At 54.1% G+C, this 14,206-nt stretch overlaps 1 protein-coding gene across 6 annotated transcripts; it reads right to left on the reverse strand.

Annotated features, from left to right (window-relative positions):
- Positions 1–256: 256 nt before the first annotated feature.
- LOC309806229 (endothelin-converting enzyme 2) lies at positions 257–13,991 on the reverse strand. 6 transcript variants are annotated; one of them, XM_082624880.1, is made up of 19 exons: positions 13,850–13,991; positions 13,356–13,580; positions 13,011–13,146; positions 12,581–12,796; positions 11,995–12,119; positions 11,732–11,878; positions 11,514–11,579; positions 7,545–7,733; positions 6,710–6,852; positions 6,312–6,426; positions 4,826–4,936; positions 3,788–3,886; positions 3,594–3,671; positions 2,963–3,066; positions 2,674–2,784; positions 2,481–2,548; positions 2,109–2,299; positions 1,905–2,000; positions 257–1,208 (listed from the first exon to the last, which is right to left on the reverse strand). In XM_082624880.1, exons 1-19 carry the CDS (start codon positions 13,889–13,891, stop codon positions 1,032–1,034), a joined length of 2,439 nt encoding a protein of 812 aa, XP_082481006.1. In that variant the 5' UTR covers positions 13,892–13,991; the 3' UTR covers positions 257–1,031. The 6 variants fall into 6 exon arrangements, with proteins under 6 accessions (XP_082481006.1, XP_082481008.1, XP_082481004.1 ...); XM_082624882.1 differs by lacking the exon at positions 13,356–13,580; XM_082624878.1 differs by having other exon boundaries at positions 1,905–2,299.
- Positions 13,992–14,206: the final 215 nt, after the last annotated feature.

Below are 14,206 nucleotides of genomic sequence, written 5' to 3' on the forward strand. Positions count from 1 at the left end.
TGGAATATGGCCACCAGTGAGCGGAGGATGTACTCCACTTGCCAGACTAAATTTCATGCCATTCCTCCATGCTGCCTCTTTCTTTTTCTTCTTGGGACTTCAAATTTCAGTCCCCTGTGTCTGGTGCATGAGTAAATGAGTGCCTATAAGAGTACCTGGCATACAGCAGGTACTCAATAAATACTGGTGGAATGAGTAAATGAAAACAGGGCTGAAGGAAGAGACAGGCTGACTGATGTGTGTCTGTTTATTGTCACAGGGTCCTACAGGGCCAAGACCACTCCTTCCCCACCCTCTTTCCTGTAAAAATAAACTCTATCCTTCCCTCTCCCTGCCCTGTCTGCTTTCCTGCTTGGTCCAGGGAGAATCAGTCATCCCCTAAGACTTGTATGCCGAGACACAGGGACTAGCATCCCCTACATGTACACTCTTCCCCTCTGAGCCCAGGGAACCTGGGGGGCGGCAGGAAGGTTCGTAAAGGCTTCCACTAAGCACTGAGCACAGGTGGTTTGTCAGCGAGGGCTGGCAGCAGTATTAGCAGCAGCAGCAGGAGGAACACGGGGTGGGGGCCACCCCGAGGGTGGGGCTGAAAGGAGCTCCGTCTACTCCCGAGGGAGCACTGAGTGAGCCTCGGGGAGATGTGTGGGAGGCACACCAGCCGGGCCCTGCGTGGGCGGCATGTGGCAGTCACAGCAGGCCCTGTGGCCACCAAGCCCAGGGAGCTTGGGACCAGAAGAGGTGGACTCCTTCCTGTGGGAGCTGGTGCCCACTGCCCAGGCCTCCTCCAGGCAGGGTGACGCGGAAGAATGTCACAGTGAATGGTGGGGGCTCTGCTGGAGGCAGGGACACCCCCAAAGCCTTGGCACGATGTGGTGGGCGAGGAGGGACTAGGACTCATGTCATCTGTGGTGTGGAGGGGCCAGACCCAGCCCAGCTGGCATTTGCCTTCTCCAAACCGCAGAGCAGACAGCCTCGCTGGGCAAGCTGCCCCAGGCCCTGGCAACAGCTGGCCATTTCTCCCCGACCCAAGTCTACCACACCTCACAAAGCAGCCCTGAGTTCATGGGGGAGCCGACAGGGCAGCCGAAGTGCCGCAGGAAGTCACGGGAGTTGGCGAGCGTGCCCAGCACGCGGAAGCGGGCAGGGCTGTGGGGGTCCGTCACCAGCCCCTCGTGAGAGCTCTCGGGTGTGCGGACCGAGCACCACACCTGCAGGCCAGGACAGACATGGGGACACAGGGTGTCTAGTGCAGGCAAGGCCACTGCCCCAGCTGCAGCAGAGCCATCCCGGGGACACACGGCACCACCGCCCCAGGCCCTGGGTTCCGAGAGCCTCAGGGATGTAGGAGAGGGCTTAGCAAGGAGTCTCAGCCCCGACCCCTTGCCATCGGCACCAAGGGAGGAGAAAGCGCCCTCCCTCCCAAGTTCCTTAAGGGCCTTCCAAAGCTGCCTGGACAATGGGTTGCCTAGATGGATGTGTCCAAGGGGAAGAAACCCAGCCCCCAGAGGCTGCAAAGTACCTGGAGGAGACCCTGCTGAGTCTGCCACTTACTTTATTCCTGGGTAGCCCTGGACGAGCCACTTTGCCCCGCACTTCCTCCTCCACAGCCACCTCACAGGAGCATCATGGAGATCAACCCCGCTCCCCACCCCTTGCCCCATCAGGCAGGGCAGCCCTGCCCTTCGAGATCTGCAAAAGCCTCCTGAAGCCTTCTCCCTCCTCAGCCCTCCTCACATGCTTTTGTGGACCCCACCAAAAGGCTTCACAAGGCCTTCCCAAACCACTTTCCACACTCCAAGTTCGGCCCCATTTCCCAGTCCCTTCTGCATGCCCCAGACTTCTAATGACATGCCCAGGAGGTTGTAGGAGAAGGGCAGACCCCTGGCCTCCCAGGAGGGCAATACCTGGGCAAATCCCACAAAGAAGAGCTGGTGGTTGGTGAGCCCCACGGCTGGTAGCTGCTGCTCCTCCCCATGCTTTCTTAGCCATGCTTTGTAAGCCTGGGGTTGGGAGCGGATGGCAAGTCTGTTGGGGCCTGCCCACCAGCTCCACCCAGTGCCCTGCCCCCCCCAGGGCAGGTGAGCCTCAGCCACCAGAGGGCCACTCACGTTGTAGGCAGCCTTAAGCCCTCCGTTGTCAGCGATGTTCTCCCCCAGCGTCTGGCGGCCGTTGAGCTTCTCCCCGTTGACCTGGTACTGGCTATACTGCTCCTCCATGCAGGCCGTGTGATTCCGGAAGGCTGCCAGCGACTCATTCTGCCACCATGGCCGCAGGTTCCCTTCCTTGTCATACTCACGCCCTGAGGAGAACTAACCTTTGCACCCCACCGAGAGCAGAACTCAACCCTTGGGGGCACAAGTGCCCCCACCAGCCCTAGTCCACAGACCCCGGGGTCCACAGGGCCTGCTTCCAACATCCCAAGGTTTTGCAGGAGCCACTAGGAATTCTAGGCTGGAGGAGACAACTACATGGACCTCTACCTTGGTCATCAAAGGCATGTGTCAACTCGTGGCCCATCACCACGCCGATGCCACCAAAGTTCAGGGCCCTGGTAGGTGAGGAATGTTGAGTGAGGACGTGGTGGGGGGACTTCTAGATCCCACCTCCAGCCCTGCTCCCAGCTCACCCGCAGGCCCAGGCCCCAGCACCCAGCCCCTCCTGCCTCAGACACACTTGGGGTGGTTGCGGGCGTAGAAGGGGGCCTGCAGGATGCCAGCGGGGAAGACGATTTCATTCTTGGTTGGAAGGTAGTAGGCATTCACTGTCTGGGGGGTCATGCTCCACCTGGGGGAGGGAGAAGCTGAGGCGGAGCCTGACTCTCTCGATGCCCAGCAGCCCTGACCGACATTCTAGAAGAACCTCGTGCCTCATTTGGGATCCATCTTGCCATCCCCTTCCTTCAGCCCTGGAAACCTCCCCTACATTTCCTGCTGCCCCAAGTGTCTGCAGCCCCCATTCTTACTGGTCCCGGCTGGGAGGCTTGCGGAGCTGGTCAGCCATCACCTTTGCAGAGAAGTTGTACAAATTCAACATGTTCTGGAAGAAGGAATCTTCAGACACTTCATACTGTGGGAATGGTAGGAAGTAGAAAGCCAGTGAGAGGACACGTTGGAGAAGATAATAGTCCCAGTTTGGCTACTAATTAGCACCCTTCTGAGCCTCAGTTTCTTCAACTGTAAAATGGGTGTAAAATAGCTAATAAATAATAATTGCCAATATTATGTTGCAGTTGCTCTATTTTTTTTTAATACTATCTCCTTTTATTCTCACAACAATCCTATCAGGTAAGTGCTAATAGGACTCCCTTTTACAGATGAAGAAACTGAGGCCCAGAGAGGTTATATAACTTGTCCAAGGTTACAGTTAGGTAAAAACAGGTTTGACTACAAACCCCTGCTTGTGAACACTGCATTCTACTGCTGTCTGGCCTGCAGCCTGGCACACAGCCAGCACTTGAGCAATGCTGGCTGCCTGCACTTGCCTCTGAAAGGCACCAACAAGCATCTCCTTCCCTCTCAGTGCTTGAGCTCCCATTCCTGAGCCCTGTGCCCCCCACAGGGCTAAGGTTCAGTACTGATGGGCAGGGTACTCACCCCATCATAAACATCATCCAGCTCTTTGGGCTCCAGGATGAAGTCTGGGAAACCAATCATATCATAGATGGCATCTGCCTAAAGAGAGCAGGTTAAGGGTTTCCTCCCCAGGCTCCCCCCTGCCCCCCCGCCAACCAAAACTGTATTCTCCATCCTCACCTCAAGATGGCACCCCAACCCTGGCCACTGCTCACTTTCTCCTTGGCTGCCTGGCGGGTCTTCTCATCCATCCAAACCAACTGTCCCAGGGCCTCCTCAAAGGCAGTCCGGATCTCGCTGATCATCCCCTCTGCCTGGGAGAGAGGGTGCACAAGTCTGCCTCCCACTCGCATTAAAGCATCCTTCCTCCCCGTCTACCCTAGTGCCCCATCCCCCCTAGTGCCCCATCCCTGTCCTTCCAGGGGAGCACATGGGAGTACCCAGACTCTTGAAATAAGGCTGAGCATCTGGGCAGGATGAGAAGGAAACATGATTTGTGAAGGTACTGGGACTGTGGTGGTTTTTTTCCTAACTAATCAAAAAACTGACAATAAGTTAACTGAATTAACATTATAATTTAATGTAGTGCATTCATTTTTATCCAATTATGAAAAGAAGGCATTAATAGCAGAAAATGTGGAAAATTGAGAAGAGTTGAAGAAGAAAATAGACCGTTTAAAATCTTATCCCTCACAGATAACTCCTTTCAACATTTTGACTATGTCTAGTGTCTTCCCCTGCTGGGATATTCATATATATATATATTTTTTTTTACACACATATACATATAATATGGAATTATGTTGTGCAACATACATACATTTCATAACTTACTTTCTGTTCACTTAACAATCATCAGATTTAAGGCTGCCTCATAATCCAGCCTAATCACAATTTGTTTTTCCAGTCCCCTATGCTGGACATTTAAGCTGTTGTCATTTTCACCTATTATAAACAACACTGCCATTTACATCCTTATAGGTAATATTTTAAGCACAAACATAATTTCCTAAAAAGTAAACATTATTTTTCTAATTATATAGGTAACATAAACTCATTGTAGAACACTTGGAAAACGCAGAAAACTTTAAAAGAAGAAAAAAAAAACCCTCATAATCCCAACCACCCAAAGTAATCACCGCTAATTTGTCGATGAATTTCCTCCAAATTTTTTCCCTGTAGGTACATACAAATATGAATGGTGAATTTTAACTAAAACAAGGGGCAGTGTTGGAAGGACCCTGAAGACTCACAATTTCCTTACTCTGCCGGTCAAACGTGGCCTTCACAAAGAGGGAGCCCAGAGCGAAGCCAAGGGCGTCGTCCGTGTTGGAGATGCAGGTCTGCCACCTTGGCGTGCAGGACTGGAAGGGGTAAAGAGCCAGGCCTCCTGGAGATCGCTCTGCCCTCCAGTCTGAGGGCCTTTCTCTGTCTCTAGGGCCAGCCCCTCTCGCTCTGCACATAGGAGGCCTAGGTTTGGGGTGCCATCTCTCCTTCAGACTCCAGGGAAAATGAAGGGCAATATCGTAAAGCATGCCAATGCCAGCAGCGAAACCTCAGGAGGGACATGTGTGCTGCCCACTCTATTTGCAGCACTCTCCTCCTCTTATGTTTCTCAGAGGCCCACTGGGGTCCAGACCTTTCTTTGCTCAGCTGCACATCTCAGTCTTATATCCAGTCAGTCCCCCATGCCAGAAACCTGGGAGTCACCAGCTTCCTCCATCTCCCTACCCTCATGTTCAATCTATCACCAGATTCTAATACTAATTCTGCTTCTTAATCGTCTCCTTCATCCACGCCGTTGTCACTTCCCTGTCCTATAACACTGTCGTCTCTTGCCTGAAGATTGCAGTGGCCTCCTAACTAGACACTCGACTCCATTCTCATCCCCCTCCCGTCACCCCCTCCATCCATCTTCCATTTAGCTACAGAAAGATGATCTAATACATAAATCCAACCAGGTTACACCTCTGCTTAAAACCATCCTAGGTTCTCCATCCCTGAATCAAGGCCAGGCTTCCTAGGCACAGCGTTCAGGTCCCTCCAAGGATTGCCCCAGGCCCGCCTCACCACCCTCAGCCTCTCCGGTGCCCTGTCCTCAAAGTCATGCCCGAACACATGCAAAACTACCACGCTCCTTCTGGCCTCTGGGAATTTACACATCGTATTCCTTCAGTCGGGAATCCCTTTTCCCTGGCTTTCTTGATGAACTCATTCTTCAAATGTCACCTCTTCAGAGAAGACTTTCCTAATGCCCCCCATCCCCCAGGTAAAATGTGCTGTCTCCACCTCTGTCCTACAACACAAAGAAGGTTTGTCACTCAGTGTGAGCGCTTATCACCCCAAAATATAATGTTTGTTTACACGTCTCCTTCCCCCACTTAACAGGGCTTCCTGAAACTAAGAACTGCATTTATTCATTCTCTCCTTCACCCTCATCATCAAAGTTGAGTGCCTACACATAGCATGCACTGGGTAGGTGCTTCACTTACGTGAACTCAGTCCTCATAACAACCCCACAAGAAATTCCTGTTTTACAGACCAAGAAATGGAGAGTCAGAGAGGTAGGGGGATATGCTCAAGGTCCCATAGGCCAAGAGATAGAGGAGTTAGGAATGGAACCCAAGTCAGCCTGATTCCTAATCCTGTGCTCCATGTGCAAATAGTGCCTGACACACAGTGGGTGTGAAGTGTCAGCCTGACTGGATTGGAAGGTGGGAGCAGAGTCAGAAAGCCCACCTTCTTGGTGCCATAGAGGGTCTCCAGCAGCTTCTCTTGTGCAGACTCAAAGCGGCGGTCCAGGCTTGATGTTGTCTTCTGTACCAGGTTCCAGATCAGGTAGTTGTTCAGGACACTGGCATTCAGGTAGCCAGAACGTAAGGTAAAGGCAGGTAACATTTCCACCCCAAACCAGCTCTACCAGCATGCAGACAGCAGGAGTCCCGAGAGGCACATGTGGGAGCTGTTCCATAATCCCTCGCTCTTACCCTGGGACCACACACCTGCCTGTAAAAGTCAGGTTGGAGCTAGGTGTGCAAATAGAGACCACAAGTGGGTCCCCTGAAGCCCCAGCCTAGGGGAAGAGCCTGCACAGAGCCCTGAGCCCCACCCCTGACACCTTGGGCTCCACCCCCCACCTTGGCTCTGTGCGGTTGATGAGCTCTGACACCTGCTGCAAATAATCCATCCCATACACCACCACAGGCTCAGAATCACCCAGCTCCAGCGGTGACAGCAAGAAGGACAGGAATTCCAGCCAGTCCATGGAGGGCGCCAGGGCCTGTGAGCAAAAATATCTCAAGCGTCCCTGCCCCCTTGGCTTTCAGCAGACCACTCCCCCATTGATACACTGGAGCTGGGAGCCCTTTCCATTGTCATAGCAACAGCTACTAGCTGCTTGGAGGCCCCTTCCTATAATAAACCCATTTTCAGGCCTAAGTGCTCTTCAATCAGGGAACCCAATCACATATCATACAAGGAAAACCACCATGTGTGATATTTAGTTGGACTGCAGATATTCCAATATCTTTCAGACAGTTAACAAACTCCCCAGATACCACCCAGGGTCCCTACATACCTGGCCTCTCCTCCAGAACCCCCCCTTATCCAACTTTTCCATAATCCAACGACTAAGAGGCTGATGCCTGGCACAGTAAGGGCCCTCCAGGAGATGCTTCCATTTCTCTTCTGATTGTTTTGTGAACATCTTGTACAAGTTGTCATGGATTTTTAACATAATCCCTCTATGCATCCCCAGGCAATACGAAAGGGACCAAGGGATGGCCCAGTGGGGGTGCCCTAAAATGGACACCATTTTTCCTTCCAGGATAGCAACAGTTCAACTGGGAAGCTCAGAGAAAGCAAGGAAATGAGGAGAGTCTTGGCTGCCTCAGACAGATGGCGTGAAGGGAAGCTGCGTGGCCTGTGCTGGGGCTGCCCCCCGCAGCTGTCTCTATTCCCTGCCTGCCCCACCTGCAGCTCTGCGATGCTCATCTTGTGGTAGATCTTCTCCTCATCCCGCCGCTGGTCCTGGGGCACCGTGATGTTGGCCAGTTGTATCTCCAGCTCCAGCACCTGCTGCATCTGCTCCCGTGTGGAGGCTGGATGTCCTCCCAGCAGCATCCCCAGCTCCTCCATGTAGTCCAGGTAGGCGGTAAGCACCTGTCAAGGCCCCAAGTCACCCTCAGAGCCCAGCAACAAGTCCTACCCAAGGCTAAGACGACTATTCTGGCTGCTATCCCTGCTCACCGTCTCCTCTGCAGACCCTCCTCACTGTCTCGTCTGCAGACCCTCCTCGTAGAAGCTTTCCTGGATGACCCTCATCATTTCTGTCATACTGCTTATCACCACCTGCTAGGATCTTTTTTTATTTATTTGTGCAATTATTCATCATCTGTTTCCCCAAGGAGAAGGTAAGTTACAGGAGAGCACTGTTCCAAGTTACAGCGGCTTAGTCACCACTGTATCCCAAGTGTCTGGAATAGGGCCTAGCACAGAAAAGGAGCCCTGTAAATATTTGTGCAGTGGATGGATCCGCTTCCCATACTGCTCTCATTTCCTAAAGCCCTTCTACTTTTCCCAGCCTGTCAGTGACCATGTGCCCTCACTTAACAGCTGAGTGGACCCCAGTGGGGAATCTGGTCCACAGTAGCTTCAATTTCCTTCTACCTCCCATCCTGCTAGGCCTCAAACTTGCTGCCTTCCCCTCTGGTCTCCAAGGGGGAGAAAAACACAGAAAAGAAATATTTAGTGACTACATGTATATACATGTATCAAATTTTCTGCTTGCGTTTTACATGTAATATATCTGTGCCCTGACCCCGCGCCCACCAGGGCAACTCCATATAGCTCCATCTTACAGATGAAGCTTGGCAAGATTACATGATTTGACTCATACTACAAACTAGCAGATGGCAGAGTTGAAATGTGGCCTAGGCCTGATGACTCCAGGGCCACAATCCCAGCACTGCCTGGGCTCAGAACAAACCCATGTCGCCTCGGAGCCTGCTGGCACTTGAGCTGCATGGGGGCAGGGGCTGTTTGTTCTGTTCTGCACTGTAGTCTCAGGCTCTAGCACAGCATCTGGCACACAGTAGGTGCTCAATAAATATTTGTTGACTGATGGATGAAAACCCGTGCACAGACCCTCTGCCCTGCTCAGCACTGACTTCCTGTGGCCCTCCTCCCAGGGACCACTCTCACTCTTGCCCTGAAGCCCCACCCGGGGCTCCTTTAATTGCTGAAGGCCATCTCCTCTTCCACTTTACTGAGAAGTTTTAGATCCCTTAATATCCATTCTCTGCGAAATATTCAAAATATTCAAATATCAAGATATTCAAAATATCTTTTTCCCACCTCCCTTCCTTCTTGCTGCTGCTGTCAGAAGAAGAGGTTTGCCTACCAACTCCAGTCATCCCAGCTCCTAAAGTGGATGGTTGGTTCAACCAGTGATCTTGCCCCGCCCCCCAACTCACTTACCCCTCTCTCCCTACTTCCTTCCTTTCAGCTTAAGACTTGCCTTTTTTTTAATGTGGTTTTTTTTGTTGTTGTTGTTGTTTTTGGCCGTGACACTCAGCTTGCGGGATCTTAGTTTCCTGACCAGGGATCGAACCCGGGCCCCTGGCATTGGAAGTGCTGAGTCCTAACCACTGGACCGCCAGAGAATTCCCAAGACTTCCTTTGGCACTACAGCTTCCCCTAGATGCTGGCACAGGAGACTTCCTACCCAAGACAACTGGTGACACCCTGAGAGGTGAATCGAGGCTTCTCCTGCCCTTTCCTGGGGGTCAGACCATGTGGTTCTCTCCTGAATTCTCAAAATTCCTCCCCTGACTCAGGTGATATCAAAATCACACATCTATTCATAACACTCTCCACTTTTGAGTTTCCTATTCCATTTCTTTTGGGATAAATGCTAAACTTGACCCATAGTGTTTATGTATAACACGACTCCACCTACCTGTCCAGAAGGACTTGGCCCACTCTCCCCTCCCACTCCCCTCTCTGATCTGTTAACAAGTCACACCGCTTCCCACCTCAGAGCCTTTGCATCAGCTGTTCCCTTTGCCTAGAACCCTCTCCCTTCCCACAGCCTACCCTCACCCTAGGACCAGGCTGGCTCCCTGTTACTGCACCCTTGGAATGCCATGCTCCTCCTCTTACAACAGTCCCAGCAACTGTGCACAGGATAACTGCACTTGGCCATTTCTTGCCTTCTCCCCCACTCAGTGGCAGTGTCTTGTTCACCACATGGTAGCAGAGGGTCTGGCTGAGGGATGCTTGGTAAGTGTTTGGGAGTGAATGGGAGAAGGACAACCCCCCCCCCTTGGTTATCCTTCCCCACAGAAGTCTCTCTTTCTCCCGCTGCCCTTGAAATACAAGGATCTCCTCCTTCTTCTTTTTTTAAAAAAAATATTTATTTATTTACTTGGTTGCACCAGGTCTTACTTGCGGCACGCGGGCTCCTTAGTTGTGGCATGCAAACTCTTAGTTGTGGCATGCATGTGGGATCCAGTTCCCGGACCAGGGATCAAACCCAGGCCCCCTGCATTGGGAGCACAGATCTTATCCACTGTGCCACCAGGGAAGTCCCAAGGATCTCCTTGTTTTCCTTCTCTAGTCTTGCCCTTTCTCTCACTTCTCCTAAGTCTTTGTCTAGGCTTTTAAGGAGATGCCCCTCAAGCCTTCGGCTCCCTCCAGGCCCGTGCTCTCTCCAGGACACCACCCAGCTTTCACAGCTGTCTGCTGACCTCTGTACAGAGATGGTACCCAGGTCCCTCACACTCACACGTCTGACATGAGCAGCTCCCACTCCCTAAGGGTCTGCCACACGCAGAAGCATAAACTTGCATCCTCCTCCTGCCTCCAAGCACTATATGAGGTAGATGCTGTGATCCCCATTTTTCAGATGAAGAAACAGCCTCAGAGAGCTTAATCAACTTGCACCAAGCTGCCAAGCTGGGATTAAAATCAAGGTCTGAGTTCAAAGTCTGCCTTTTTCCTGTGATATCACCACCTCCCCAATGTGCTTGAAGCTGGTTCTCCCTGTAGGCATCCCGAATTCTCTAAGGACCCCTCCATCCCACCATCATTCAGGTGCACAGCCTCAACTGTCTTTACCTGTTCCTCCTTCTACTCCTCTAACATCCAGGCATCAACAATTCATGATTTGCACTTGATTATGTCTCTTGCATCCTCCCCTTCCTGACTTTCCTTCTGCCACTTCCCCCATTTGGGTCCTCACAGATTCAGAGCCTGGAGTACTGCGGACACTCTTAACTGATCTCCAGGCTCCCTCTCTTGCATCTACTTTTCACACCTAGCCATACTGACTTCCTAAACTAGTTCCTACCCACCTTTCCACCCTCTCATCTGCTTTGAGCTCTACACTTTGCCAAACTGGATCCCTTCCTGTGGTCCAAACACGCCTTAGCTTTTCCTTCTTCAACACTTTTGTTTAAAATCTGAGCATGCCCTCACCCAGTCCTAGATATTCTACAGGGCCTGGCTCAAATGCAACCTCCTTAGGAAAACTTCTCTGGCTGCCAGGTCTCTCCTGAGTCCCAGAGGCCCTCTTTTGAGCCGTGTTCTCAGCTATCTAGGTCTGTGAACCCATCTACACTGAAAGCTTCCTATGACAGTGGCTCTGAAATGTACGTCTCACAGCAGGTGCCTGTAAAATGTTTTCCTGGAAGAGTAAGAGAAAGGAAGGAAGGAAAGAAGGAAAGAGGAAGGGAGAAAGGAAAGGGAAGGGAAGAAAGGAGGGAGGGAAGAATGCAGGGAGGGGAGAATGAAGAGAGAAAGAAGGAATGGCAGTCGGCTCACTAGGTGACAGGATAGGCTCACCTTCGCCACTCTGACCCTGGGTAAAGGTAAAAGTAAACAGGGATGAGCCCAGCTCAACAGGGGGGTCAGGGTGGCTATTCTGAGGATGCTCCTTACTTTCTCATTGGCAGTCCTGTTTAGGTAGTAATCTCGAGAGGGCAGAAAGAGCCCAGACTGGTCCACCTGCAATAGCAAGGTGAGGAGTGAGTCCTCCCCCCATGAAATCTGGACTCTTGTGCGGGGGGAGCCACCCCAGCCAGCCCAGCACAGGGGAGGGGAGTCTGGTCTCAGCAAATAGTCCGTAAGTCCCTCCCCACCCTTCCCCAGCCCAGTACCTGGATAACATTGCTGTTGGAACTCTTAGAGTCGGCACTGATGTAGACAGTGAAGAAGGGGGTGGCCCTGTAGGTCCCTGCTACTGCCTTCAGCACCTCCATGAAGTTGTCCTGGTCCCAGGGCCCCGTAACGTTCCAGCCACCAATCTGAGTAGAGACCATGGTGGCACCTCTGGAACAGGGGCCCCTAAAGCTTTCTGGGGCCACATCCTCTCCCAAGGCCTGTGCTGCTCCCCCACCTGCAGCCCATCCCGGGGGCCTACCTTGTCAATGAGGTCTCGCAGCGGCTGGGCTCCCAGCTCTTCAATTCGCTCCACCTGTAGGCAGGAGAGGTAGAAGCGCTGTGTCTTCCGCTCAGCTTCACTGCTGGAGTTGAAGGTGGTGTTTTCTGTTGAATAGAACACAGGTCCGGGTGGCAACCATGCTAACTGCTAAGAGGGGTCCTGGACCCTTGCTTGATCCCTCTCCTTGCCTTCTCAAGGGGGTAGTCCTCCTAACGTAGACCCAGGAAGACTGTCTGCCACAGCAAAGAGTAGCTTTCTCTCCCCTGTCCGGGGAGACTCTCAAAGATCTCTAAGCACTACGGACTCCCTGGTGCCTACCACACCTCAGCAGTGTTCCAGAGCGCAGAGAGGAGTCCCTTCATTAACCTCAGAGGTCTGCCCCCTCAAACTCATCTCCACCCCTCAGGAGCCCCCTGCTCTCTGCAACCCCTAGGCCGGGAGTGGTGGCAGTCATCCACTTATTCATTTATTCATGGACATTTCTTGAGTACCTACTAAGTGCCGAGCCCTGTGCTGGGAACAAGGCATGTACTTGGCTCAGTGCCTCCCGGACAGGCCCATTTACCGAGCAGGTGCTTCAGTATGGCCTGGTTCTGGTCCCAGAGGCTGTTGAAGGTGTTCCAGCGAGAACGCCCATCAGGCAGAGGGTTTCTCCGAATCCAGCCTCCGCAGGAGAACTGGTAAAAGTCTTCACAGGGGCTCACCCCACGGTCCAGGGACTCCAAGATTTTTCCAGCCACTCGAATGCAGGCCTCTGTGAGGCAAGTGCTGTGGGATGGGTCTGTGGCAGGGGACACGGTGGGTAGGGGGGTGGGGGACTGTCAGTCAGTCTGGGAGAGGCAAATGCTTTGGGAGGGGCCGTGACAGCAGGAAGGCTGGGAGGAGGGAGAACAGCTGGGGGAAGGCTGGCCCCACCCAGGGAGAACTTTAGCAGCCCCTTCTGCCTCCAGAGCCCCCAAGCTAAGAGGGCTGATGACAGGAGTGGGCCCACCTACCTCTGTGGTACTGGACCCACAGGGCCACCAAGCAACCCAGAAGCAGTGCAGCCAGCAGTAGAGAGACACCAGCCAAGACCAGCTCCAGCTGGGTGTGCGAGCCCAAGAGGTGTCTTGTCCTCTTCCGGAATCCCACCTGGGGAACAGAGGAGGACCTGGAGCTAGCAAGCTGCAGGTGGGCGACCCAATCACAGAAGTCCTCCCAGAGGGTGAAGGCTCAGGCAGCTTCCAGAGCCATGAAGCAAAGACGCTAACGGGGTTAACTTGGGGCACAGGGGCAATGAAGCAAGCTGAGTTGATCCCTCAGCCTGTTTTGTGCAACGTCATGACTTCGAATCGCCTCACCATAGTCCTAGCGCAGAGGCCAGAGATGAAGCGGAGGTGGGGGCAGGTGACCCTCCAGGGCAACCCAGAGCTCCCGGGTGCGCCGGCCGTCATGCCAGGGCGGGGGCCTGGTGAGACAGGGATGACCCCCTTGCCCACCTCCACGGCGTCCGGGGAGGCCCCGCCCTCTACGGGGGTCTCGGGTGCGTCTTCATCCCGCAGCGTGGCGCGTTTGTACTCCACCATCTGCCAGACAGTCGGGGCGCCAACCCAGGTCAGGCAGAGAGAGCTGCGCGCCCACTGCCCTGCCCCGGCGCCCCTTGCCCGGCCGGGCCCCTCCTGCATGAAGTGCGGGCTCCTTCCCTCCGGCCCGCCGGGCTCTCCGGCCTGGGTCCCTCCGACCCCCGCCCGTCAAGTTCGCAGCCCCTTCTCCGCGAGCCGGAGCTCCTTCCCGACGCCGCCTGCCCCTCTGCCTCCCCCCAACCCCGGTCCTTTCCCCCGGGGCCCCCACTCACGTTGCCGCCGCCGCCACTCATCTCCTGCAGCGCGACGCTCATGGTGGAGTCGGAGCCGGCGGCACCTTAGGGCTCCCGGCGGCTGGCCCTCGCCAGGGCCGTGGCCTCGGCCCCCGGCCCGGCCGCGCCACCGCCCTTCATCGCAGCAGTCGCCCTAGCCTCTTGCTCCGCTGCCGCCGCCGCCCCCGCCTGCCTGCGCCCCCCTCCCCCCGCGGCGCCGCGCCAGGGGTGGGGGAGACGTGGGGCAGGGGGAGGAGCGCGCCTGCCGCGCCCCGCCGTCCGCCCGGCGCCTGGTCCTCGTTCCGGGTGCCCGCGGCCCGCCCCGCAGAGTTGTACCCAGCCTGCCGCCCCAGCCGG

This window comes from Mesoplodon mirus, assembly GCF_964341445.2.
Source record: "Mesoplodon mirus genome assembly, chromosome: 6".
NCBI classification, from domain to species: domain Eukaryota; kingdom Metazoa; phylum Chordata; class Mammalia; order Artiodactyla; family Ziphiidae; genus Mesoplodon; species Mesoplodon mirus.